This window comes from Oreochromis niloticus, linkage group LG20 (genome assembly GCF_001858045.2).
Source record: "Oreochromis niloticus isolate F11D_XX linkage group LG20, O_niloticus_UMD_NMBU, whole genome shotgun sequence".
Lineage (NCBI taxonomy): Eukaryota > Metazoa > Chordata > Actinopteri > Cichliformes > Cichlidae > Oreochromis > Oreochromis niloticus.
The window spans coordinates 20,297,419-20,322,547 of record NC_031984.2 but is presented as its reverse complement, the minus strand read 5'-3'; the positions used below and the strand labels follow the sequence as shown (position 1 = coordinate 20,322,547).

The 25,129-nt window shown below is 40.7% G+C and overlaps 4 protein-coding genes across 6 annotated transcripts in view; 3 read left to right on the top strand and 1 right to left on the bottom strand.

The window, feature by feature from the left end:
* Positions 1-3,285, top strand: part of adcy6b (adenylate cyclase 6b) — a 32,160-nt gene extending 28,875 nt beyond the window's left edge. The window contains exons 20-22 of the mRNA XM_005478108.4: positions 31-235; positions 411-535; positions 1,463-3,285. Of these exons, the coding sequence (XP_005478165.1) occupies positions 31-235; positions 411-535; positions 1,463-1,591 (459 nt within the window). The 3' untranslated portion in view covers positions 1,592-3,285. The remainder of the gene's footprint in view (positions 1-30; positions 236-410; positions 536-1,462) is intronic.
* Positions 3,286-4,037: 752 nt separating this feature from the next.
* On the top strand, positions 4,038-12,226 carry galnt6 (UDP-N-acetyl-alpha-D-galactosamine:polypeptide N-acetylgalactosaminyltransferase 6 (GalNAc-T6)). 2 transcript variants are annotated; one of them, XM_003448157.5, is made up of 11 exons: positions 4,038-4,304; positions 5,528-6,016; positions 6,556-6,728; positions 8,428-8,577; positions 9,772-10,006; positions 10,095-10,212; positions 10,304-10,504; positions 10,652-10,783; positions 10,874-10,975; positions 11,061-11,219; positions 11,475-12,225. In XM_003448157.5, the coding sequence occupies exons 2-11, from the start codon at positions 5,538-5,540 to the stop codon at positions 11,586-11,588; spliced, it is 1,863 nt and encodes a 620-aa protein (XP_003448205.1). In that variant the 5' UTR covers positions 4,038-4,304; positions 5,528-5,537; the 3' UTR covers positions 11,589-12,225. The 2 variants fall into 2 exon arrangements, with proteins under 2 accessions (XP_003448205.1, XP_005478164.1); XM_005478107.4 differs by lacking the exon at positions 4,038-4,304 and adding an exon at positions 5,154-5,413 and having other exon boundaries at positions 11,475-12,226.
* A 597-nt stretch (positions 12,227-12,823) lies between these two features.
* On the top strand, positions 12,824-17,115 carry g6pdh (glucose-6-phosphate 1-dehydrogenase). 2 transcript variants are annotated; one of them, XM_003448158.5, is made up of 12 exons: positions 12,824-13,063; positions 13,631-13,668; positions 13,800-13,908; positions 13,987-14,204; positions 14,285-14,443; positions 14,604-14,729; positions 14,821-14,914; positions 15,016-15,202; positions 15,339-15,574; positions 16,025-16,101; positions 16,297-16,389; positions 16,481-17,115. In XM_003448158.5, the coding sequence occupies exons 1-12, from the start codon at positions 12,935-12,937 to the stop codon at positions 16,569-16,571; spliced, it is 1,557 nt and encodes a 518-aa protein (XP_003448206.1). In that variant the 5' UTR covers positions 12,824-12,934; the 3' UTR covers positions 16,572-17,115. The 2 variants fall into 2 exon arrangements, with proteins under 2 accessions (XP_003448206.1, XP_005478163.1); XM_005478106.4 differs by lacking the exon at positions 12,824-13,063 and adding an exon at positions 13,251-13,467.
* zgc:158263 (ceramide kinase family protein) lies at positions 16,650-24,287 on the bottom strand. The gene is made up of 13 exons (XM_003448229.5): positions 23,847-24,287; positions 22,787-22,882; positions 22,475-22,612; positions 22,178-22,306; positions 22,026-22,089; positions 21,787-21,932; positions 21,627-21,701; positions 20,697-20,849; positions 20,315-20,420; positions 19,680-19,783; positions 18,724-18,920; positions 18,326-18,642; positions 16,650-18,160 (listed from the first exon to the last, which is right to left on the bottom strand). The coding sequence occupies exons 1-13, from the start codon at positions 23,968-23,970 to the stop codon at positions 18,046-18,048; spliced, it is 1,764 nt and encodes a 587-aa protein (XP_003448277.1). The 5' UTR covers positions 23,971-24,287; the 3' UTR covers positions 16,650-18,045.
* Positions 24,288-25,129: the final 842 nt, after the last annotated feature.

Sequence of the window (25,129 nt, the reverse complement as noted above, 5' to 3'; positions counted from 1 at the left end):
CTCTCCCTGTCCTTTGCTGTTCTCTCCTAGATTATCAGCGAGGAGAGGTTCCGTCAGCTGGAAAAAATCAAAACCATTGGCTCCACCTACATGGCAGCTTCTGGCCTCAATGACTCCACCTACGATAAAGAGGGCCGTTCACACATCCTGGCTTTGGCTGATTATGCCATGAGGCTTAGAGAGCAGATGAAATACATCAACGAGCACTCCTTTAACAACTTCCAGATGAAGATAGGTAAACACGAAGGAGAGTGAAAATTGCTCTTGAAATCCGATAAGTTTTCTTTGAATGAGCTTTTGTGATGTCAGTCAACGGAGATCAACAGTAATCCATTCAAGTAGACGCTGCATTAATATTTAGTTAAAGTCCTCTATCTGTTATGATGTCTCACAGCCATGTTTTTTCTTAGGGCTGAACATGGGGCCTGTTGTAGCAGGGGTGATAGGAGCCAGGAAACCCCAGTATGACATCTGGGGGAACACGGTCAATGTGGCCAGCAGGATGGACAGCACAGGCGTACCAGACTACATTCAGGTAAGAGTGACTCCAGCAGTTTGTAATTTTATGTTTACAAGAAAACGTTTTGTCCTTTGAGTAATTGTTGGATCAGTCAGCCAACACAGAATACCAATCCAGTTACTCGTTAAATTAGTCATCACATTGTTGCCAGTGGTTATTCCAATATGAAATGCTTATTTACACCCAAACCAATGGCCGCACATTAGCCATCTTCGCTCTAGCTGAGAAGTGCTCTTCGCACACAGTTCAAAGTCTTGTTTACGGTATCTAAAAGAGACCTTTGCTCTGTGTGGAAGAATACTACAGATGCTTCCACACATACTAAATTCTGCACATTCAATCAGTGCACCGTTCTTCACTTTACTTCACTTTAGACCCAGACATCTGCCCTCCCGAAGTAAGAGTCCTGTGTTGTTTTCTAGCAGTAATTGTGCTCTAACGTCCCTCTGGGGGAGGAATAGAGAGCCAAATCTAAATTCCCTGCAGACTTCATGCAGCTATCGCAGTGTTATCTCCTTCAGTGGTGGAAAGCCACAGCATGTTAGCTTTGGGAAAATAAAAAAAATCTTATTTATAGATGCAGAGTAGATATTTTGAAATGTGTGAGAAACATTGAAAGCTGTACTGCCAAAAGAGCTCCTTGAAAGATTGGTTCTCATTACAACAGCACTGCCATCTGCTGATCGAAATGCCCTCTCTGCTATGCACTGAGGTGAACAGATTGTTTTCATTTCCCAGATAACATTTTAAAGGCTTTTTGGTTTAACTTCTATCAAAAGTACTTTTTTTCAGACACTAATATGTGCTGAAGATTATAAAAACACCCTCATACTTAAAAACTTACGCCTCCGTCATCATGCTTTAGGGAGAAACTGGGACTGACTCTTAGGAAGGGTTGAATATCTAATATCCTGAGTGTCAAATATCCGTGTCATCTCTTAGGTGACTACAGACTTGTACCATGTGTTGGCCAACAATGGATACCAGCTGGAATGTCGAGGTGTCGTCAAGGTGAAGGGGAAGGGAGAGATGACCACTTACTTCCTCACCAATGGCCCCCCAGGTAGTTAACGAGAGACCATTTGACCGCAGAGTGACTCCCACTGCACTGATACGTCAGAGACTGCAAAGAGAGACAGAGAGTGGTCAGCTCGAAGCGTGGTGCAAACACTCTGGGGACAGTAGAAGGCCAGCAGAGACGAGACTGTATGTTGCCACGTACTCAGATGCACAAATGGAGGGTGTTGTTCGTGTTAGGAGGTTGTTGTTTTTTTCTCCCCAAGCTGCCCGACAGATAATGAAGCCCAGTTGCCTTAGGACGGAAGTGACTATGCTTGTGTTTATGAGCAATAGTACAAATATTTCATCTGGAGTAATTATTTATTTTTTTTGTGGAAAAAACAAAACTGTTTCATAAAAGAATATATGCAAGGACAACACTATGGATGAAAATAACCAAAGAACAAGTGTTTAACATTTGACACACACTAATGAATCTGCTCAAAAAGTACAGTAAACTTAAGTAATTTATTCATCCTTTTGCTAGCAAAGGCCACGGTAATGTCACTGTCATTGACAGGCACGAACACTTATTTTGTTGTGGACTTTATAATGAAGGAGAACGTGCACGTATGCACATATATGCAGACAACAAACGCAACTACCCTGTCTTGGATTTTTGTGTTTCTTATCAGGGCCTTATTTGTTTCCTCCAGTCTGTAGTTTTTAACAGTCTGGATCCTCGGCTGTTTGTGGTTCCCTTAAATCTTTGAGCACTTTGCTCTCCGAAAATTTCTTTTTTTCTCTTTTTGGTTCAACCCAAAAACAAGAAGTACGACATGAAGGAAGCACGATTGCATTAGTGTCACGGAAATGAAGAGAGATTGTTAAACTGTTATGAAACATTTTATACCAGTGTGTGTGTGTGTGTGTGTGTGTGTGTGTGAGACAATGTGCTGTATGCATGTGTGGTGTGTGTGGGTGTGACCACATGTTACTGAATGCTGTTCTTTATCTATAAGTGGGCATACCGTCACTCTTCACTGTGAGGTTTTTAAGATACTGTATGACAATGCTTTCTTGCCAAACTGGTTGCTACGAGGCATGTTTTATATTATTCTTTGGAGTTTTGTGTCCATTCCTGATTTATGTGTGTGTATGTGTGTGTGTGTGTGTGTGTGTGTGTGTGTGTGTGTGTGTGTTAAAATGATAATTTGAAGAGAATTATGTCTTCTACGCCTTTTACTGGACTGTGATTTTGACTGATTTCATTCCAACTGAAAGCCTACATGATGTATGTTTTTGGATTGTGAACCGGTTTCCTGACCACTTCAGGATTAAGTGTATGCAGAAATTTTCTGTCTGCTCTGTATTGCCTTGAGATTATGCAGTTCCAAGGTCCACATTCTTCATGGACTAGTATATACTTTACACAACAGTATTTGACCTGATTTTGTATTTGGCACACATAGGCTTGTAACCCCACCCGCCACCCCCGAAATGAGTTATAAGAATGTATGTATCAATGAATATTTCTGTCTGAAGCTACTGAAGAAAGCTACTCTTTTCCAAGCCTTTGGTACTACAGAAGGAGCTAGATTACTGTACTGGTGGTCAGATTGATTCAACTGCAAGGAGTGTTTTGACATTTTAAACAAGGTTCAAACTTGATTGATATGCTCACTTTTCTGTCCACAAATGCTGCCTTCATGGGCTGCAGAAAAGATCCTCACTTTTGCTTGTCCCTCTCTTGCTTCAATATGAAAGGTTAACTAAACAATGTTGCGTTTTACTTTAAAAAAAAAAAATGGCAGTCTGAGAGTACTGCATTAGTGCATTTATTGGCATTTATTGGTCTGATTAAATTGCCCTTGGTTAAGAAGTCAACAAATGTCTGTTTTGGGGTTTTTATTATTATTATTTACATTTGTTTATTGTGTTTATTTGGATTATAGTTTTATTCTATGCCGTTGCACATTTTCCCCACCTTTCACAGTAATAATAATAAAGACTTAATAATTAATTTCACAATCCAGCTTCAGTCCAGACAGTGGTGCTCTGTTTGTTAGCTTTAATTTAGAGATCGTGTCAATCAGCAGACTGCAATCAAGATTTCTCCCTATGACAGTAACCCGAGAGATGCTTCCTTCTCGTTTTCTGAATAAATCAGTCTACAGTTTCAAGAGGGTGATACAGGAGAGAGTATTTAATTGCGTGCACATAAATAATGAATTTCTGTTGAGGTAATAGCGATGCCACTTACAGCACTCTATGCTGAACATTAATTAAGTGACATGAATTCCTCCTAATCCCTGATGAAAAAAGCACGAATGTGTATTCACTGCGAGTAACAGTGGCCTAACTCAGCTGCTGGCAGCCCTAGTGAGGCTCTTTGTGGGGGAAAGAAACGCCGCTGCTTTATTTTATTTTTCTTTAAATTGCGGCTCTTATTTTTGTGGTATTTCGTATGTTTCAATAGAGGTCCTCGTGCCCTTGTCACAAAAAGTTGGCGCGTGAGATGTGACGCACGGAAATAAGTGTACGTTCAAGACTGGCGCTGCCAGCAGGGGACTCACTTTAACTAATTATTTCAACAAATGGCACCTGTTCGAGTGAAAGCACAAGCCGGGAGACCGGTTAACGCTAAACTCCTGTTTGGCAACTTTAAAGGAACTTGAAACAAAAAAAAATCCTTACAACGCGGCGTGTGAGAACTTCACACACCAATAAAGGAATATCGAGCCTGAGGGACCAGGTGCAGATGACGGCTGTTTGTCGGTTTGAGGTAAGTAGCGGCATTTAAAGCGTAGAAACCCTGTGCAATACCCACCTATTAGTCGCGAGACGTTTGTGTAGTTTGTGACCTTAATTGCCAGATTGGCTTCACGGGACAAAATAAGCCATTTCTAGTTTTTCTCACACGGTTCACGACGCGTATTTTTCGTGCTATATTTAAAGCTTTTAATGGCCTTACTTGAACCTTAAACCAGGACATAAGCAACCAACTCTTCCTCTTTCATTTTTACTGTGAGCGCGTTTCGCTGAAGGCCCACTGTCTGCGTTTTGTCTGCACTCTCAGCATCTTGCTGACCACAGTCTAAATGCGCTACGATATTCCTAAAGATATAAAAGATTAATTTGAAGTTTTGCCTTCCTGTTAAGGAAGACTAGGCATAATGGGATGCAAATTCTACACAGTATTTACTTATGTGAGAGTTATGAGTGAATGAATGAAAGGTTTGTTCTTTATTTCCTCCTGTGGAACTCCATATTGCATGTCCAGTTGAGGCAGTTTGACAGTCAGCTGGCTTGTTAAGTTAATTAATTATGACCAAGTAAGAGTGATGGGTCTCTTACTTAACAGTGGTCAACTAAGAAAACATGGATATCAGTGCAATGATATCCTTTTTCAGGTCTCATAGTAGAAAACAGCCTCCAAGGCTGGGTGAAGTTATGCTCCTGTCATGCTCCACCTAGCAAAAAACTACTTCCTGAATCAAGTGACAGATAATCATTACTGATGAGGTGTCTTTGGGTGTGGGTGTCTTGAGGGAATGCATTGTGCGTCACCTGGAATGGGACCTGCAGGGTCAGGCTCACCTGCTGCCACGTGGCTCCTGGAGGATTGTGGCTGGAACAGGTGAATTCAGGTGTTTACAAAGAGGTGTGGTGTGTTTGTTCTCACTCACCTCTTCCCTGTTCTACCTACCCGCCCTGTGGGACTGTTTCCTAAAGAGACAGAGGAGGAGGAGGAGCATGGTTGGCTAGATTACCCACTGCAATGACCGTTGACGCTTGTAGAGGCACAAACCGGTTTAAGGGATTGTTGTCATGCTTCGCATTTTTGTATTTACTGTAAAAATAGCTCGGTGACTGTTTAGCAGCTAAAAGAAGGTAAGGGTTACAGAAGTGTGTGGGTTGAATGGATTGTATTTCAAAGTTAGGTTGAAGACAGACGAACTCTACATCTTCCACTCTTTTCCCTTTTTTTGTTTTTTTGTTTAACAGCGTTAAGAGCATGCGGTTTTTTATGCGCCGGCGGATGTCCCCCCTTAAACTGGTGCTCCTTGGGGGGACTCTCTTCATGGTGGTCTTGGTAGTTCTCCAGAGGGATGTTGGCTCTTCAGCTGGGGACCCCTGGTTACAGGATCTGGTGGTAAAGAGGGACAAGGTAATGGGGATGGTCCGAGAAGCTGTGAACAATATTGGCTTCCAGATCGGCGCTCCACAGCCACCACCAGTAAAAGAGCAGCCTACGGAGGACACCAAGTGCCCCAGTGGATTTTACACTCAGGCTGAGCTCAAACCTCACTTGGAGAGACCACCACAGGACTCCCAAGCTCCAGGGGCTGATGGGAGAGCGTTTCAAAAAGACAGCTTGACCCCAGAGGAGGAGAAGGAGAAGGCGGAGGGAATGACACGGCATTGTTTCAACCAGTTTGCCAGTGACCGTATCTCGCTCAGCCGCAGTCTTGGGGATGACACCAGGCCTCCTGAGTAAGAGCATCTTATCAGATTTATTATGTACATAGCTTGGACAAGTCTCTGTTTTGCCAGCAAGGATGGTGATATGTACACAGGCCAGATAATGTGCTGCATCACAGCTGGGGTCATACTCACAGAGGTGAATTATTTACATCTGTTTGAAAATGGGAACACATTATGCACTGGGGAAAAAAAACACTTAGTTGAAAGACTACTCTTACTGTAACCAGTTTTAAATATAGTATGCACAGAATGCAGTATCCTGGTTAGTACAATGCAAGGCAATCTGTTGTAAATAGTTGAATCCACTCTGTTTGTGCAACGTAGTATTTGTACATCCTGGTAGGCCGGAGATATATCCGCCCAGTGACTTTTATTGTGAGCTGGTTGTTAAAGGTGCTGCATATTGAGCTATGTAAAGTATCAGTGAGCAAACCTTGAATATTCTCTTATGTGCCACTTTGCAAGACTGCCACCATGAAAGCCTCTCACTCTCACACACACCTATTTGTCATTCTCTCTCTGCATTTTGACGTGGCTCACCACCACAGGTGCGTAGAGAGGAAGTTTCGTCGCTGTCCTCCTCTGCCTACCACCAGTGTTATTATAGTGTTCCACAATGAGGCTTGGTCCACCCTCCTCAGGACGGTGTTCAGCGTCCTGCACACATCTCCTGCTATCCTACTAAAAGAGATCATTTTGGTAGATGATGCCAGTACTGCAGGTAAGGGTTAAAAAACATGTACTCTAATGTCTTCACAGCCATCATGGGTGGGGTGGGGGTGGGGGGTATATAACCTGGATAGGCTCCCAGTCTGTTGCAGTGCTAGCTGACAATCAATCATTGATGCTCACATTTATACTTGTGGCCACTTTTGAGTTACTAATTAACCTAACAGCATGTCTTTGGACTCTAGGAGGAAGCTTGGGCGGCCCTTGACCATTAGATGATCATTAGATTTGAACCCAGAACCTTTTTGCTGTGAGATGATGGTGCTAACCACTGCCCCACTTTGCCACCAGTAGAAAGTAATACTTCTTACATGATATAACTGTAATCATGAATAGTTAATTTATTGTGGAAGAAAATCACTGGGATGTGGGTTATTTTTTTTAATGTATATGTTATAATCATGGAATAGCTGTCGAGCAATAACTGGGATAAATGCTGAAAATCTGTCAAGACTCAACTTATTAAAATTGACCTTCAGGATTTTTAGGGCAATAATTCAGTCGCTTTATCAGCTTTGATAAGATAAACTAGAATAGTGTTCACTTGGGATTTTAGCAGCTTGCTCATACAAATGCAAGCAAGTAGTGCTTTACAGATAGGGTGAAGAGACTTGCATTTAGAGCACGCAATCAATGGTCTGCATTGTCATATATGAGAATGACCCTGTGGGGTTTTACCAAGGATATGTCCAGAAGGTTTGCTACAGTGAATATGAGCTGCAGGGTGATAAAAAGCCTGTTGGTAGCACCTCCAACTCATTGAAAGCAGGCAGAACAGTTGTGATAAGAGACCTGTTTTTAATATTCTGTTCACTGCTTTCCAAAACGGGAAGTGTTTTATAATCCAGCATGTCAGGTGATATGACTTTGCTTGCACGGTGTTTGCCAAAGCTGACAACTCACTTTTGGAAATGGCAAACATTGTGCATCAGCATTCCTTCACCATTTTTACTTTTTTTTTTTTTTTTTTTTTTTTTTAAATCTACTGACGTGCCATTTGTTTCATAGAAAGACCCTTTTGTTATGGTTTGCTCTCTAGTTAGAATCTAAGCTGTACAGTTATTGTACCGGTAATGCCTTTTTATTTGTAGGTCAGGTTTACTACAATGTTGTAGCTAAAAGATTGCAATCGCACTAAAATTATGAGCCCACTGCTACGCATGTCATCGAAAACCACAAGCATCCTGTTGTTCATTAATAGTATTTGGTGGCCTATTAAATGAGCTTAAAATACCTTTTGTTTCCTTTTTTGCAGCAGTTTTCACTCATATCATGTTGGCACCCTCAAATGCATTTCCTACTGTGTGCGAGGTTCTCATTTGACTAACAGATCGCTTTCATAATGCTCATGGTATGAAGTTGGAGGATTCAGTTAGACTGAAACTTGTAAGAAATGTGGTGTTCACTGTGGTCAAGAAGTCTTCTGCAGAGGAAATGTAACCTAGTTTTACGAGCAGTGTTTACAGTTCATTGGTATTTCTTTTTTCAGTGCTCTCATGGGTACAAACTTTATGGATTAACTTTTTCATGTCAATTCACTAAATGCTCTTGGTTTTAAGTTTAATGTCTGTCACACTAACCGCATTGATTACAAAGTGTAACTTTTATTGCAGCAAAGTTGCAGCTTGCCTAAAGACAACTTTTGTTTTACATAAAGGAAGGACTGACATGATTATGTTGCTTCCCTGCAGAGCATTTGAAGAGCAGGCTGGAGGAGTATATACGTCAGCTGAAGATTGTCCGTGTGGTGAGGCAGCCAGAGAGAAAGGGCCTCATCACAGCCAGGCTTCTTGGTGCCAGTATTGCGCAAGCTGAAGTTCTCACCTTCCTTGATGCACACTGTGAGAAAACGCACATGCAAACAATACACAAGTCAAAGTTTCCATTTTAATCATCCCAGGTGATTTACTGAGGCATTTCAGAGTTGGAGGTGTGGGCGGCTAAGCGTTAAAGTTAAAATGTATGTGCTTTTTCAGCTGCTGCAGATAATCTAATACTGTATATAATCGAATACTCTAATACAAACGTGTTGACTACAGCAGTAAACTTATACATATACACACATACCCACACAATTTTCACTTGTCAGTATTTTGTAATACGTGATTATTTCATCTGTGTACTACTAAATAAAAGTATTGGTTTTATGCGCTGCTTATGAATGTATTAAAACCACATAGTTTAAGGGCAGGACCCCAGAAAAGGAGTGGGTTGTAATGTAGCAGTATTGAAACGGATGTAGTCAAAACCTGCACCTCTTCTTTTAGTGACTGCTGCATTTGACACACGTAATCAATTCAACTCGTTGAAGTGATCTCTTTTGTTTTCCGCTCTTTTTATTTAGTAACTTTTAAACTCTTTCTAACTGAATCACTGTCGGATACAGTTCAGCTTTTTCATACAAGATCCTAAATTACTTTGGTCTGTGTATTTATGATGTAATACGTACAGTATTTTGCGTCAACATTTAAATATTATCACACAGTAGAAAAAAAATTCAGCTAAATATAATGCCGGCATACATCTAAACCAAGCTACTGGCTGTCATTACTGTCTATATCAGGTCAAACTCATTTTACATGGAGGGTCAAATGAAACTCCACTTTGTATCAGTGTAAAGTTGTTTAACTGCACATTTAATCCTGAGATATCTTATAATAAGATAAAGAAGTGCAATTTCAACAGCAAATCTTGGTTTTTCTTTTTTTCTGTAAAATTACAGAAAAAATTTTAAAAATTTCTTTTTAAATTATTTATTATTCACTTACTTTGCTGTAGCATGAATGGCTCTTTATCAGCAGCAAAGCTGTAAAACTCACGAAAATACAGTTAAAAGTCACAAAAATCTATGCCCTCCTTCATATTTTCCAAAACTGTTCAGTTGTCCTGATTGGAGTTTTTGGCTGGTCGATTCTGGCCCCTGGGCCTTATGTTTGACATTCCTGGTCTATATGTTACGCTGAATATGGTATTATTTTTGTAGTTGATATTAAGAGGAAATATGAAGCCATCACTGTCCTGTTTTCCCCGTTTAGGCGAGTGTTTCCATGGTTGGCTAGAGCCCTTACTGGCTCGAATTGTTGAGGAACCCACTGCTGTGGTTAGTCCAGAAATCAGCAGCATTGACCTCAACAGCTTTCAGTTCCATAAGCCTGTGGCCACCAACCGCGCCTATAACAGAGGTAACTTTGACTGGAGCCTGACCTTTGGCTGGGAAGCCATCCCCGAGGATGCAAAGAGGCTACGCAAGGATGAAACCTACCCTGTAAAGTAAGAACAGTCATGTTGGTGTCACATTCAACTTCCTGAACTGTATAAAATACCTGATTGGTTTTCTGTCTGACTATGAACATTTCAGAACGCCCACTTTTGCTGGAGGTCTCTTCGCAATCTCAAAAAAGTACTTTGAACACATCGGAACATACGATGACCAGATGGAGATTTGGGGTGGTGAAAATGTGGAAATGTCATTCAGGGTCAGACCTCTTTATCTAATCTCTGCTTTCACAGATCCACTTTATGTCACAAGTCTCCTGTTACTGAGTTTGAGTGTCATTTTTGATTCAGGTGTGGCAGTGTGGGGGTCAGCTAGAGATCATCCCTTGTTCTGTGGTGGGCCACGTCTTCCGTACCAAGAGCCCCCACACCTTCCCCAAGGGCACTGAGGTAATCACCCGCAACCAAGTGCGCCTAGCTGAAGTCTGGATGGATGACTACAAGAAGATCTACTATCGGCGTAACAAAAATGCAGCAATTATGGCCAGTGAGGTCAGTTTTAAGAATAATTTATCACCCTTGTTCTGATACTTTTTGGCTGGAATTCAGACTCAAGTTGATATGATTTTGTGCTCATAAGTTTATTAGTGTGTTGTGTTTTGTTTTTAAAAAAAAAATAACACCCCTTTCGCTGTACAGCATAGATTTGGAGACATCTCTGCTCGCCTAAATCTGAGAGAGAGGCTTCATTGCAAGAACTTCAGCTGGTACCTAAATACAGTCTACCCAGAGATCTTTATTCCAGACTTAAATCCAGAAAAATCTGGATCTGTGAGTCATTTTTATGAATAGCGAACATCTAATGCGCAACATATGTGTACCTGTGGCACTATTTAATTATTGTGTCCATGTTTGGTCCAGATTAAAAACTTAGGATCTAATATGTGCCTGGATGCTGGAGAGAACAACCAGGGGGGTAAACCTCTCATCATGTATCATTGTCACAACATGGGAGGCAACCAGGTAAAGTAACTGATGCAGTATGGTGAAGACGATTTGATTATGCGTTTCAGCATTCGAGTTGTAATTGGATGATTGTGTCCTTTAGTACTTTGAGTATACATCTCATAAGGAGCTGCGTCATAACATTGGAAAACAGCTGTGTCTTCATGCGGCGGTGGGATCAGACCCGGTGAAGATTGAGCTGTGCCAACTTAAGGGGAAAGGTACCAGTGTGGCCCCTGAACAGGAGTGGGTCTTTACAGAGGTGAGGAGCAGTTGGAAGCCAACATGTCTTTCTTTCTTTTCTTTCTTTCTTTTTTTTTTTTAAACATTTGGCCAAATTCACCTAATCGCTATCATAATTGTCCACCAAATGTAAAGCTACAGCTGTCTTCCAGGTAGCTGCAATTGGAAAATAAAGGGGAAAAAGAGTGCACAACCAATTTTTGTTGTATCCAAACAACAGTTATTCCTTTCAATTATTATGTTAATTTGAGTTTTGCCAACTCCTGTTCTCCAGGAAAATCTTCTGAAGAATCCAAGCAGTGGAAAATGTTTAGTGTTAAAAGGAGGCCAGCTTTTGATGGACTACTGCAATCCGTCTGAACTCCACCAGCAGTGGACTTTCACCTGACCTTCCAGTCTTCCCGCCGGGTGACCTTTGACACCTTCTACCCTCCCCCCCCTTCTCAAACCTGGCACAGAGGAGCCACATCAATATTGATCGAGTAGAACTTCACAGAAGCTGTGAAGCTTGGGGCGCATACTGAATGAATATTTAAAGAAGGAGGGACAAGGTAAAGACAGACACATCTGTCAGATGCCTGGGGTGGTCTTAGTTCATTTTAAATTTATTTATGAAAGAAACTCTGCAAAGACATTTGTTGGTGGTTGGGGATCTTCAGCGTCTGGGCTGCGGCACTTGGCAGTGTCACCTTGATCATGGCAAAGCTGTGAAAACGCGTGACATTGAATGACTGGATTTACACCTCAATTTGGAAACTACTTCTTCCTTTTTTTGTTTTTGGCAGACACTGAATGTGATCATAAGTTTATATCTTACTGAGGAGTAACAGATGTCTGCTTTTTAAATAAAAATGATGTTTTAGATGAGGGCTTGTTTGTACACAGTATGTTTTTTCTTTGTTTGTTTGTTTGTTTGTTTGTTTATTCTTTTATTTTTGGGGTTTTGTTTTTTTTGTTTTTAATTGCCAAGACTATTCCTGAAAGTTTTATACATAAAAACTAAAATATATTGGAGTTGTAACTATCTTCTGTTGTATGTTGTGCTTCTTTGTATATATTTGCTATATATTACACAAGGCACTAATCTTAATTTTCTTTACAACTGGGAAATGGTTGGCACTGATTAACAAAATGTAGCCACTCCTAGGAAGGAGTAAAGAAATAATTTACAAACTCTTTGGTTACTGATACTGCAATAACAAATCATTGGGCTTCAAAGCTACAGTAGCCTTAAGCTGTCAGCCTGGAAACACTTCATGATTCATTTTACAGCCCGAGAAAACTGTGTCCAGGGTGGTAGTCTGATAAGAACTCATTCCTACAAAGCGTTAAGACTGGCTTTGTCAGAGGTACCTGTTTGGCAGTTGTGCAACATTTATCTAAGGAGTGGCTGAGGAGCAAGAAACATTCCAGGCATTAAATTCATGTGAATAGACCTGAAATGTGACTTAACGCCACTGAGCAGGTTTATCAAACTTCATCTGATGGACTGTGCAGATTCTTGATTTTATATACAAATGAGATTCACATGGCAAAGCAGGGTAAATGGCATCGGTTAAATTCTCTAAAATACATGGAAGGAAGTAATGGCACAGAGCCATTACCCATTTTGTACATTAGGTGGCAGCATAGAGGCGGGAAACTTTCCTGCAAGGAGAGGATGACAGCTGAAATTTTGAGTGTCATGCAGCCACAGGGAAACGAGTGGTCACAACAGAGACGGACGAAGAACAGATGGGTCAGAAGATGAGCTCAGAGAGTCTGACTCGCTCTGAGGTGTTTGGGCAGCTCAGGAGGGAGCTTTACGGGGAGGAGCGGTCAAGTCATTCCAATACACACTTATTCATCATACTGGGAGCATCTGTGAGTACAGCTCTTAAAACAGCTCTTTCATACAGCATATGATGAAATGTCTCGTGTAATGTGGTCACTGGACTTGCAATAGCACTATATTCTAAGCACTTTGCGGTGTCTGAAATGACAGGGTGGTTTGAAAAAAAAAAAAAACTCGCATAAAAATAATTCTCACATTGTTGCAGTGTGGTAATCAGAATGAGAGCCAGGTGTGAGCGCATGCAGTTTGAAATGTGCTGCATCTACTTTTTCCTTTGTTGAGCAACAATAGAAGTCGATGATTTGGCAGCAAAACTATTTTCACTGTTTTTGGCATTGAGCCGGGAACAAAGTACCGGTTTCATGTTTATCGGTCATGAATGTTTGTTCTAGTAACCTAATTCGGATTTACAAGTCTGAGTTCTGCAGATCAGGTGTGTTGCTGGAAAATGTGACTTATTCAGTTACTCGGCGAATTCTCTTTCACCACAGTGATTGTTTATTTCCAAAGTTTACTTAGTCTTTGGACTCTGGGTGTTCGGTCACTGTGAATAGATCTAAAGAAACTTTTTTTTTTTTTTTGTATGATTTAACCAGGGAGATCTTGCTAAAAAGAAGATCTATCCAACCTTATGGTGAGTAAAGAACTGCAGCACGCACACAGCAGCTACATTAAAAAGAGAGCTGTGCTTTAAAGTTGTTTGGTCACCTTGTGTAATGAGGAGTTTGAACTTTGGTCAGTTTTTTGCATTGCTACCTTTTTCAGGTGGTTGTTCAGAGACGGCCTTCTTCCAGACAACACGTTTTTTGTGGGTTTTGCTCGGTCCAGCTTGACTGTAGAGGACATCAAGGCAGCATGTCTGCCCCACATGAAGGTAGTACCTTCAAGGGTGTTTGACTATTAAAGATAAGATTTTATGTTTTCAGGAATCATTGTTCTACATCTTCCTCAGGTCAGTGATGAAGAAAGCGATTACCTATCAGCCTTCTTCAGTAAAAACTCCTACCTGAGTGGCAGGTATGATGATGGCAGCTCCTTCGACCAACTCAACAAACATCTGTCATCTCTACCTGGGGGCGCCAACGCTAATAGACTTTTCTACCTGGCTCTACCACCGACTGTCTACCATCATGTCAGCAAAAACATCAGAACCCACTGCATGAGCCTCAAGTTAGTACCTGACGAGTCCTTAAAAACAATACCTCACGTAGTGTTGACTGCATTTTCTTAATCCACTGTTTTTGTGGCAGAGGTTGGAACAGGGTAATTGTTGAGAAGCCCTTTGGTCGTGACCTCCAGAGCTCACAGGAACTGTCAGCCCACCTTTCGTCCCTGTTCACAGAGGACCAGATCTACCGCATAGATCACTACCTGGGAAAAGAGATGGTCCAGAACCTCATGGTGCTTAGGTAACAAGCTCAGTATAGACTTTTTTTGGTAGATTTTATCACAGGAATGAACTTTCAGGTTGTCATAGATGGTATTGCTGAATTTCAGAAGTATTCATTACTATTCAACTTTTCCATCCTTCTGTTTTGTTTTAGTAATATTTTACTCACTCATTTCCAGGTTTGGAAATCGCATTTTTGGACCCATATGGAACAGGAACAGTGTGGCCTGTGTGGTTCTCACCTTCAAGGAGCCTTTTGGCACTCAGGGCCGTGGAGGGTACTTTGATGACTTTGGTATTATTCGGTGAGAGAGACTGCATTCAGATAAATGTAGGTTAAAAAAAAAAGTTAGTTTGTAAACTTTCCCTCATTGCTTTCTTTTCTTCTTAATATAGAGATGTCATGCAGAACCATCTTCTCCAGATGCTCTGTTTGGTTGCAATGGAGAAACCTCCTTCTACCAGTCCAGATGACGTGAGGGATGAGAAGGTAAAACCAGGGATTGTAAGAATTTGGGAATTGCTTTCCATAGCACGATTATCAAGTCATTGCCATCCTTTATCCACCCCATTTTTTTTCTCAAACTCTAGGTGAAGGTGTTGAAGTGTATACCTCCTGTTGAACTATCAGATGTTGTGCTTGGCCAGTATGTCGGAGATCCTGAAGGGGAAGGTCAATCCAGACTGGGATACCTTGATGATCCCACGGTGCCCAAAGACTCCTGCACACCAACTTTTGCAACAACAGTCCTGCATGTCCAGAATGAGAGATGGGATGGTGAGGCTTTAGTCCAGCTTTTTTGTTCCTCACCTGTCTTTAGACTATAGTCTATGTTTTATCAAGCCTCCTTAAATTCTCCCTGTCTTGCTTTTGCATGCTTTTGCATGTCATCGCACCGTGCACAATACATCAGGAGTTCCTTTTATTCTGCGCTGTGGTAAAGCACTAAATGAGCGGAAAGCAGAAGTACGTCTGCAGTTCACTGACGTGCCGGGGGACATTTTTGGCGATTGCTGTCAGAGGAATGAGCTGGTGGTGCGGGTACAGCCAGATGAAGCCATTTACTTGAAAATGATGACCAAGAGGCCTGGGGTTTACTTCAATCCAGAGGAGACCGAGCTGGATCTCACCTACAAGAGTCGATACAAGGTGCCTCAAGCTCATGTCAAAATATTAATTGTAATCCAGCTTTCAGAAGCAACTCTTACTCTTGAAGGAAACATTATGCTTTTCCTTACAAAATGTATATATTCTGTAAGGAAAATACAATTTATTTATGAGCAATCCTTGTGAGCCACAAGTTTTTTTTCTACTTTGAAATGATGTCAATATGTGTGGAAATCCTTAATCCAGTCATCTCAGACAAACTGCTCCATATGTTAGCACAGCAGCGACACCCACCTGCTGTTCAAAGACTCTCTTGGCAATAGGTGGAGTTGGGGAAAAAAAGCACAATAAATCACCTTTAAAATAATATATTTAATAAATTTTGACACTACAATGGTGGATGTCCCATTGTTACTTATCCTTGATACTGTAGGTCAATAAACTTGAACTTAGTATGCATGTAGGATTTTAACAGTTGCTGTCTATTTGCAGGATGTGAAGCTCCCAGATGCTTATGAAAGACTCATACTGGATGTCTTCTGTGGAAATCAAATGCATTTTGTTCGCAGGTTGGTGTCATCACTGAAAACATGAGCACATTTGCACAGTTTGTGCCAAATATTTTATCAACACTTTTGGCTGGAGATGTGTACCGGCCAAGTTTAAACAGCTCTTTTTAATTTTTTAGGCAGTGATTTTCAGTGTTCCCTCTTTGTATTTATTTTATTTTTTTTTGTTGAAATGTTTTCATCTTTCTGTCTCAGTGATGAGTTACGGGAGGCCTGGAGGATCTTCACCCCCCTCCTCCACCAAATAGAGAAAGAGAAGCCACGCCCCATTCCCTACACATATGGAAGGTAAACACTGTTTTATGAGGCAGAATGAAATACGCATATCACACTTTAACAGTGACAGTTCTTGTTCCCGTCTTATCTGTTATGTCCACAGTCGTGGTCCAAGAGAAGCAGACGATCTCGTGAAGAGCGTGGGATTTCGCTATGAGGGAACATACAAGTGGGTGCAGCCCCACACCGCTTAATTCTTTCTGTCTCACAATCAAGTACTCGAGAAAAGGTTGCCACCACTGTAGAAAAAACAAAGTTCACAAACAGTCAAGTTTACTGCAGTCACTGCTGAACGTGATTGATTTCTGCATGTACAGAAGAAAGCACTGGTTTTTATGACTAATCATGCAGAGAATGACAGCGGAGATTAAAACAAGCTGTATCAGACTGATTTTGATGTAAATCTGGTATTTCTAAATAAATCACCATTCACTCTTTTTCTTGCAATTTTTTAAAAGCATTGCAAATATCTGTATTCCTACGACCTTGGGACATTGTGGACATGGAAAATCTACAACGTTTATGGTATCTTATAGATAGAGTATAGGATAATTATTTACTGGCTGTGCCATTTAACTGTTAAGAATTCAAGAGCGTTCACTGTATTGTAAGGCCTTTGTTTACAATTGTCACTAATGCCCAATGGGAGTCATATAAACAGACCCATGTATACCAGAAGGACCTGCTGGCCTGGTTCGTAACAACAGGTGCCTCTTTTAGTATCAGTCATGCAGGAAACACATTTAAATGTCTGGCGTCAGGTAAGAACAACTCTCAGGTATGTTCTAATCTAAACTAAGAACTCTCTTACCAACATGTCAATCTCTTACAATGCATGAACATTAACATTTTTTCATATGGTTTTATTATTTTCTATTTCTATCAGCAGTTTTCACCAGATTGATTCTGGTTCTTGTACTTTGTCTCTACCAGGTTCAAGGCCTAACTGGAACTGCATGCACACAGTTTCTTTCACATCAGAAATAGACCATTAAGTGATCCTGCTAATACTTTGAAAGCAGGGGGAAGTGCAGCAAGGACAAACATCTTTTTAAACAACTTTTTGTAGTTTTTTGTGACAACCTTCTGCAGTAATGATTTTAATGGGCCATATATATATATTTTTTAAATTGTCATGCATTTAATAGATTTGTGTGAAGCTAGAAGAATGTTTATAGATAATGCAGAACCAGTAGAATCACCTTTTATTCAGTTGCATATAAAATATGCACTGCTGCTGAACAATCAAGCAATAAAAAGTCATGCAAGCCTTTTTCATTGCACAAAGATTTTGTTGTCTTTCAAGTTCTGTTTGCATTACCCATGACCTTATTCTCTGAAAACTTGTGCACATAAATAAAATTCAGACCACAAACTGCTCACTTGCAGCATACTGTAAAAGTGAATCTAGTTTGCTGACCAAACGAAAGCCCCCCAAATTAGCAAGCAGTAGTCAACTAACACACACATGCACATTTAAAAAATAAATAGTCTTTATCGTTATTACAATGACAATCCATAGAAGTACCTGAAATAAAAGGAACTTTTTGGCAATCACAGAAAGCTAGTCTGCCTAATTTTTTTTTTTTTTTTTTAATAAATTCACAAATCAGTCCCACGATGCAAACACTATTCTTCACTTTTTTCTCATCAAGAATTTAGTTCAGACTATTTGTATGTGATGCATCTACTTTTATTCTTGTCACTCTCCCGGCTGCAGTTTTGCATGGCTGCTCCGTCCTCAATGCCCCTGGCGTACAGACGTACCAGCTGACCGTGGATCCTGACAGAAGTGAACAAATCTATTTAATCATATATCTTATGTATCATAACGTATTATTGTAGGATCTTTACCCTACAATATAAAGTGCTATGAGGCAACTGTTGTAATTCAGCACTGTATAAATAAAATTGAATTGTAGAAGAACACGCTGGGTGGTGCTCTTACCTGCAGAAGATCTCAGTGAAAGGCAGAATCTCTCCATCACAGTTCCACACGGACACAGCTGGAGTCTTTTTGCAGCACAGACCACACAGGATGGGAGCCACTGTTTTGTGCTCGTTCTTCGTCTCTCGCTCCACCACACTCTGTGCCAATTGCTGCTGAGATCCATTTCTGCATACAGTGTCCACGTATTCTCGCTCTTCGCCACCTATTGCGCAATTCAGCTCTCCGATTTCTTCATGCACCTCTTCTTCTCTGCCATCTGGGAGAGAGAAACGGACGGCCTTCACTCGATGGACCTCCACAAACGGCAGGTCGAACTAGGAGAAGTAGGAACGATTGGGTCAAGCAGTTTCTAAAATTTCTCAGTCCGTTTTTGTTTTCAGCTGAATGTGATATACCTGGTCCTGTGTGCTTGTGTGTCTGTAGAGAAACTTGAGGAAGCTCAGTGGGTGAGTGTCCCATACTAGGATGAGATCCCCTGTTCCGTCTGCCAGATGAGCAGACGGAGAGAGACCTAATGGGCTCCTGGCACATGAGCTGGACATACAAGTGAGCGATACACACCTGAACCTGCCCTCCACACTCACCCATTCACCTAAAGAGAGACGAAGAGATTGGAGATACTACAATTAGAACAATCTTAGCATATGTTGATGATTTCTAAAAGAAAATAATGTTTGGCCAATGTTTAATTATAGAAAGAGGTGCCCCAGGGGTCATAAGGCAATTTTTAATAGAGTAAGGAAATGGGGGGGAAAAACATTTGTGTGATTTTACTTATTTCAATATGTGTTGTGGACAACAACAGGAAGGCAAGAAAAACTCAAACCACCAGTCGTGACAACGAAGGTATAGAGAAGGGCATGTCTGAACAAACAAAAAGTTGTATCTTGAAGCAGATGGGTGCCACTGCTGTCAGCTAGAAAACAGGAAATTGAGGCTATAATTTTCACAGGCTCACTAAAATTGGACCACAGAAGACTGAAAAAAAATCTTTTGTGGTTCAGTTTTGTTCCAGTGAATACTGATTGTTGGAAGGGTCACAATTTTGCATAAACAACATAAAAACATGAATGCATCCTGCCTTGTATCAACACTTAAGGGTGGTGGTGTCATTCAGTGTTAGTGGTGTCCTTTTATAATCGCAGGGTACCCATCTTTTGATGGCTTCTACTCTCATCATCTCAAACTGGTTTTTTGAACATGACAATGAGTTTAACTGCACTCAAACAGCCTCTACAGTCACTCAATCTCAAGCCAACAGTCCACATTTGAGATGTGCAGCAATCTGCAGCAGCTGTCTGATGTCATCTTGTTATCATGTACCAGAATTTATGAGTATTTGTATCATTACCTTCAGAGTCATTGCTGTACTGGCTGAAGTGGGAGCTGTACAGGGAGCCTGAATCAGAAGTGTGTGGGAATAGTCGCTCTGTACTTCTGGAGCACACATTGCACCTAAAAAGAACAAAGAGTTTCACTCTCCTTCAAGTCTGTGAACTAACAAGCTCCCTGACCTTAGCAACAGCATTCATAAGAGCATTATAATCCATTCGCTGACAGCCAAAGACACCTGCCCCAAACAAAAACTAAGGTACTAACAAGAGGCTTGGTCTCAACTTTCAACTAGATCAAGTTTCTCTTGCTATTCCTCTTCTACCCTCCTCAAGGTACGAGCAACCAGGACCTGAGTCCCCGCTACAGGGGGTAGCGGTTACAGTATCTCAAAGTGAATTTGACCCATTTCACTAGTCCTTGAATAATAATGATGCTCCTCACAAGGGCACCTTCTCGCTTTCAAATTAAAAGATTAAAAATGATCTTCCTTTTTAAAACCCCCACCAGAGTAACGAAAAAAATTAAAGGCTTTCATATTTTCTTCAAGGTCACGTTTTGGCATGACTTGCATGTTAAAGTTGCAGTTACATTAACAGTGGGAGGAAAGCCAGAGCACAGTCTCTTTTTATCTCTTTCTAGTAGGCGTTTTACCCTGAGAGGCAGCGCGTTTTATCTCTAGGGCTGGAGAGCAGCGGGTCTGCTGGTAGATACTGAACTATGCCCGCATAGCTTCTGTTGCTCAGGTACACAACTGTACCTACACAGAAGAAAAGAAAAGTTAGGTTAAGAAAGAAACCCAGATACTGTATATGTGCAAGATTTTAAAATAGAACAACAGTGGTTTTACTATAGCAAATGCTGAAAAGGGAAGCACAGATGTCACTAGAGACTTTCATTTTGGTCATCTTGATAACAGTTTTAGTTTCAGGATGAATTTTTAACTTTGAGTTAAAAATAAATATAGAGAATCTAACAGAATGTTATTCAGCATACTGTAATTTGCTTTGTTCTAAATGAATCATCATTATACGACCTGAATAGTCGTATCTGAGAGGTCCCATCCAGCGGTGTTTTTCACTCTCAGCCAGTACGTCTCCATAGAAGCCATAGCCCACCAGAGATACCGAGTAGCGTACCAGGGTGGAAGCATGGTGAACTGAACACACGTCTAATGGCTGAGAGTCTCCTGCGAGGTATTGAGGACATCAAGGGGTGGGTATACAAACTTAATTATCCACTTCAAATTTTGAAAAAAAAGATCAGGGTTACACTTCCTTTACATTCATGAGAAAGAAAGTTTTCACAAGACTCTGTGAGATTCTATGAAAACATCAATACACTGTTAACTGCTTCCATAGGAATTTTGAGGGTACTTCTAATCAAATGCACTTGATTATTGATTATCACAAGTGTGAGCACCTCGATAAAAGCAGAAGATTTTGCAGTGTGCATCAGGCATCAGCAATGATCTCAAAACCATCATTTGTCTGTTATTGTGTAAATACTTACGCTATTGTGTACTCCACACACATGGAGAGATGCCAAACTGCCTTTCACTGTTCTTGTAACAGTGACAATAAAAAGCTATTCTATTCTATTCTATTTTGGAAAAGTTTATATGGGCATTTCTTAACAATACGATGCTTTATTTTTCTTAAAAACCAAGTACGGCACCACAGACACCTAATACTGACTGTGAAGTAAGGTGGCGGAGGATTTGCAATGACCCAGTAAAAGTCCAGACCAGACAGGGCCTTAAGAGACCTGTGCATGAACAAAGCATGCAAACCTCGATGAACTGAATCAAAATTGTAAAGAAGAGTGGTAATATGATATAATTATTTCAAGTTTATGCGACTGAACATAGTTCTTTGAGACATGGGGCGTGCTTAGTTTCCACGCAGTTGCAAAGAGTCTTGTGAAAACGTTGTTTTTTACATGACCGTATGCAATATTTCCTCACCAATAATAATGTGCAAAGCTGAAGTAACAGGATCAATAACCCCCACTGTGGCATAACACACACAGTCTGTAGAACCTAAAATAGATAACATATATCAGGAAGTGAGAGTGACACCTTTAAATCCGAAGCCATCAGTTTATAATTGCTTATGAACAACAACCTGCAGGGATGATGCCAATGTGAAGTGGGCATGGCTGCAATGTGACAGCGGGATCAGTCTCACAAAGACCTGCCTCTTGTTGTGTCCGCCCAATCAAACCATGAAGTATTTCGCTGAACATGCCATCGCCGCCCACACAGACCACACTGAAATAAACAAACATAATCGTTTCTATTATGAAAGCACCTCACAGCGATCTTTCACAGCAGTATTTACACTGCTGCGCTGATAGTGCTTACCCATCAAAGCCTGTCAGATCTTTCTTCAAGAGGTGGTCTCTGGCCTGGTTAGCCCGTTCAGTCACTGAAAAAGTGTATATAATGATTACATGTAAACTCTAAGGCTGTCTGTCAGACATAAACTTTAAACATCAACTATACGCTCAATTTACCTATAACGTGAGAGCTGATCCCAGCCAGCTCAAACAGAGGGGCAACAAGTGAATGGTAGATCTCTCTTCCTTTCTTCTTTCCTCCAAATGGGTTGATGAACACCAGCAGTCTATGTGGGCGCAAAGGACCTGAAAGATGCATGTTGAATATCACAGATGGGAGCTGAAAACGTCAGACATGACACCGATTACATGCAACTGATTAAATTTTTTTTGTTAAAGTAAAATAATAGTCTGTTTAGGAGAAATACAAGGTTAAATATCAGCTGTGTTTCTAGTCCAACTATCCATCCCTACTGTGAGTTTTGAGGGCAGTCCTTAGGTGATTAGTCCACTGGTCTCTGAGGACCCGACTGGGGCAGCTGAACTGGGTCCGGCCCAGGCTCCACAACAACCCATAAGTGCTTCTACTTCTGCTACGCTTGACGTAGAAAACTGAAGGCAGATGACAGATAAAAGAAATGAAAACCATACTGTAAAACCATAGTATCAACCGTTGGAAGTGGTGGTGGTGGTGGGGGGGCTACAGGCACACATTGCACAAAATTGTAAAGTAAGCTGTGAACTTGTGTCTACACTTTTCACACTACACCATCATCTAAAACCCACCTGTGAAATCTTTGTCTGTGTCTTCAACTGACTTCTGGGGCAAGATCTCTACCCGACCGTTCTCCACTCCAACCACCTCAGCCACAGGTACTGAAACTTCAATTATGCAAACGCACAGTTTGAAAAAATTGAGTAAACATGTTTCTTTGTGTCACTGCAACTGAGTGAACTTTTTAACTCTACAAAAGGATTGTTTCTCATTTTTCACTTGTCATAGAAATTAATGTATGATACAGCTGGTTCCTTGCCAGGTCTCAGGCCCAAACAATATAATAATGCTAGCTGAAATTCCATGCTGCTTCAGTTTCATCGTGGTGCCCCTATTCGTTCATGCTGCTGCTTTATGACGATGCGGTGCCTCACGAGGACGCTTGAATAGAGCTGAGCTATTGTTTGCGTGATACCTTTAAAAATGTCTGATGAGAAGGCTTATTGTGTCTGCTGACTGATTGGCACACCTAAAAGGATCACATTCTACATCATTTACTGTGGCAGTGTATCATAAATCACGATGTGTTAGTGGTTTTAACTGGACAGTATTAAAATGTTTTTTCGCCTATATTTGTGGAGGAGACAGAAAAAAAAACAAAACACCTTTTTTAATGCAAACTAGAATTTAAGCCCAGTGTTGGCCTATAATATTATGCCAGGAGGAGGGTGTGTTTGTGCCTGTGTTTTTAGTAAACTGCCTTTGTAGGTCATGTGTCATGTTTGTGCTGCTTAACTAGTTCTTCACGTTTTCTGCTTGCACTTAGGTTCAATTGAAGTGCCCCTTCCTGTGTTCAAACTTAACGTGTAATTTGTAATCTTTTTTGTCAGTTCAGTTCAGTTTATGTCAGTACAGTGCAGACGAAGCAGACTTTCTCTTTTAAATGTGGTGTTGCAAAGTGGTCCATGTGTGCACATTTATATTTGGTTCTTTAAATGTTAAGTAAAACAGGGAAAAGTGCGTTGTGAAACTTTCTGAGTGTTTGTGTCGCGCTCTCATTTAAACACAGTCTGTAAAAAGCCCCATTAAAAATCTAGGATACAGATGTGAGGGGGATACACGAGCACTTACCTGTTTTCTTGTCACCATTCTTCTTATCTGCCTCAGTCCATTTCAAATGCCAACCTGTGAGGACGGCCCGATATCTTTTATTTCCGATCCACAAACTTGACTCCAACCTCAGGTCAGTCTCCATCTGGAAAAGCGCTTTCAGTCACAGAGTCAGTCTTTCTCTTATGCCAAAACGCGTTCCTGATCACACTTTATGCCCATGGTGTTTGCATGCCTGAGAAGTGCAGACACTGGCGATCTGATCTCGTCATCAGTCGGCCTCAGTCCTTATCTGATTTGAGGACGTTTTACATGTTCCTCTAAATGAACCCGGAGACCTTTTCTGAATACAGACTCAGAGTATTATTCCTTTAAAATGCTGAAGTCACCGCCCGGTACACGGGCGTTATTCTGAAAATACCCATTTCCTATCTGCACCCTCCTCTTGTGATACCTGCTCGATTTGCATGTTGCGCTGCTGATTGGATGCAAGGTGTTTACCTGGCGCGATGTGGCCAATTAACCTGACGGGAGTTGTGTCTGTTTCTCTCTGTTTGATTGACCTAAAAGCATTACGTTTATAAATTTAAAACCTACCGGGTTTTTAACTTGTTTCGTTGACAGAATAGGAAATTTAAATGCATTAAAATACGTCATCTAAATATTTTAAATGTGGAAGCCTCTGTAAATCATCAAATATTAAAACTAATAATACTTCTTCTTGATGCATTCTCAATCATCCAGGAAAGTAAATCTCCAAAAGTTGAATCTGTTCATCTGGACGTAACGTTTTTGTTACGTCGAAAAGACGAAAGTCACTTGGATGAGTGACGAAACGTTTCTCCCACAAAAACGTTATGTCCAGATGAACAGATTCAACTTTTGGAGATAATAATACTTCTAGTAGGCTAATATACTAGCAGGTAGATGGCATTTAAAATTAAAGTCTACCGTAATTTATTTTTTACAAGGATGAGACTTTTAAATAACAGAATGAGACACACTATAAATCTGACATATGCAGGAGGATGGCAGCAAAGTAAAATAAATAAATAAATGAGCCCTCATTCAAAGTCGTTTTTGCAGTAAACAACAACAGAGTATAGACTCATTAGTGCTGAAGCAACATTTTCATAGCTGGCTGTGAAGCTTTTTTTTTTTTGGTTTTGTGGGATTGGTCTTACATTTTTTAAAATCTCTAATAAAAACTTTTTCAACAACAGTTTGTTTAATCCAGTGTCTATTAAAAAAACTATATAAAAAAAAAAACTTTTGTGTTTGGAAGTGTTTGAAAATCTGTTGCA

Coding starts and splice junctions, on each gene's coding strand:
- galnt6 (XM_005478107.4), top strand. CDS start 5,538: ATGCGGTTTTTTATGCGCCGGCGGATGTCCCCCCTTAAACTGGTGCTC. Junction 10,213..10,303: donor ATGTGGAAATGTCATTCAGG/GTCAGACCTCTT, acceptor TTTTTGATTCAG/GTGTGGCAGTGTGGGGGTCA. Junction 10,784..10,873: donor ATCCAGAAAAATCTGGATCT/GTGAGTCATTTT, acceptor TGTTTGGTCCAG/ATTAAAAACTTAGGATCTAA.
- g6pdh (XM_003448158.5), top strand. CDS start 12,935: ATGGGTCAGAAGATGAGCTCAGAGAGTCTGACTCGCTCTGAGGTGTTT. Junction 13,064..13,630: donor TCATCATACTGGGAGCATCT/GTGAGTACAGCT, acceptor TGATTTAACCAG/GGAGATCTTGCTAAAAAGAA. Junction 13,909..13,986: donor CATGTCTGCCCCACATGAAG/GTAGTACCTTCA, acceptor CATCTTCCTCAG/GTCAGTGATGAAGAAAGCGA.
- zgc:158263 (XM_003448229.5), bottom strand. CDS start 23,970: ATGGAGACTGACCTGAGGTTGGAGTCAAGTTTGTGGATCGGAAATAAA. Junction 21,933..22,025: donor GATCTGACAGGCTTTGATGG/GTAAGCACTATC, acceptor TGTTTATTTCAG/TGTGGTCTGTGTGGGCGGCG. Junction 21,702..21,786: donor CATTGGCATCATCCCTGCAG/GTTGTTGTTCAT, acceptor TATCTATTTTAG/GTTCTACAGACTGTGTGTGT.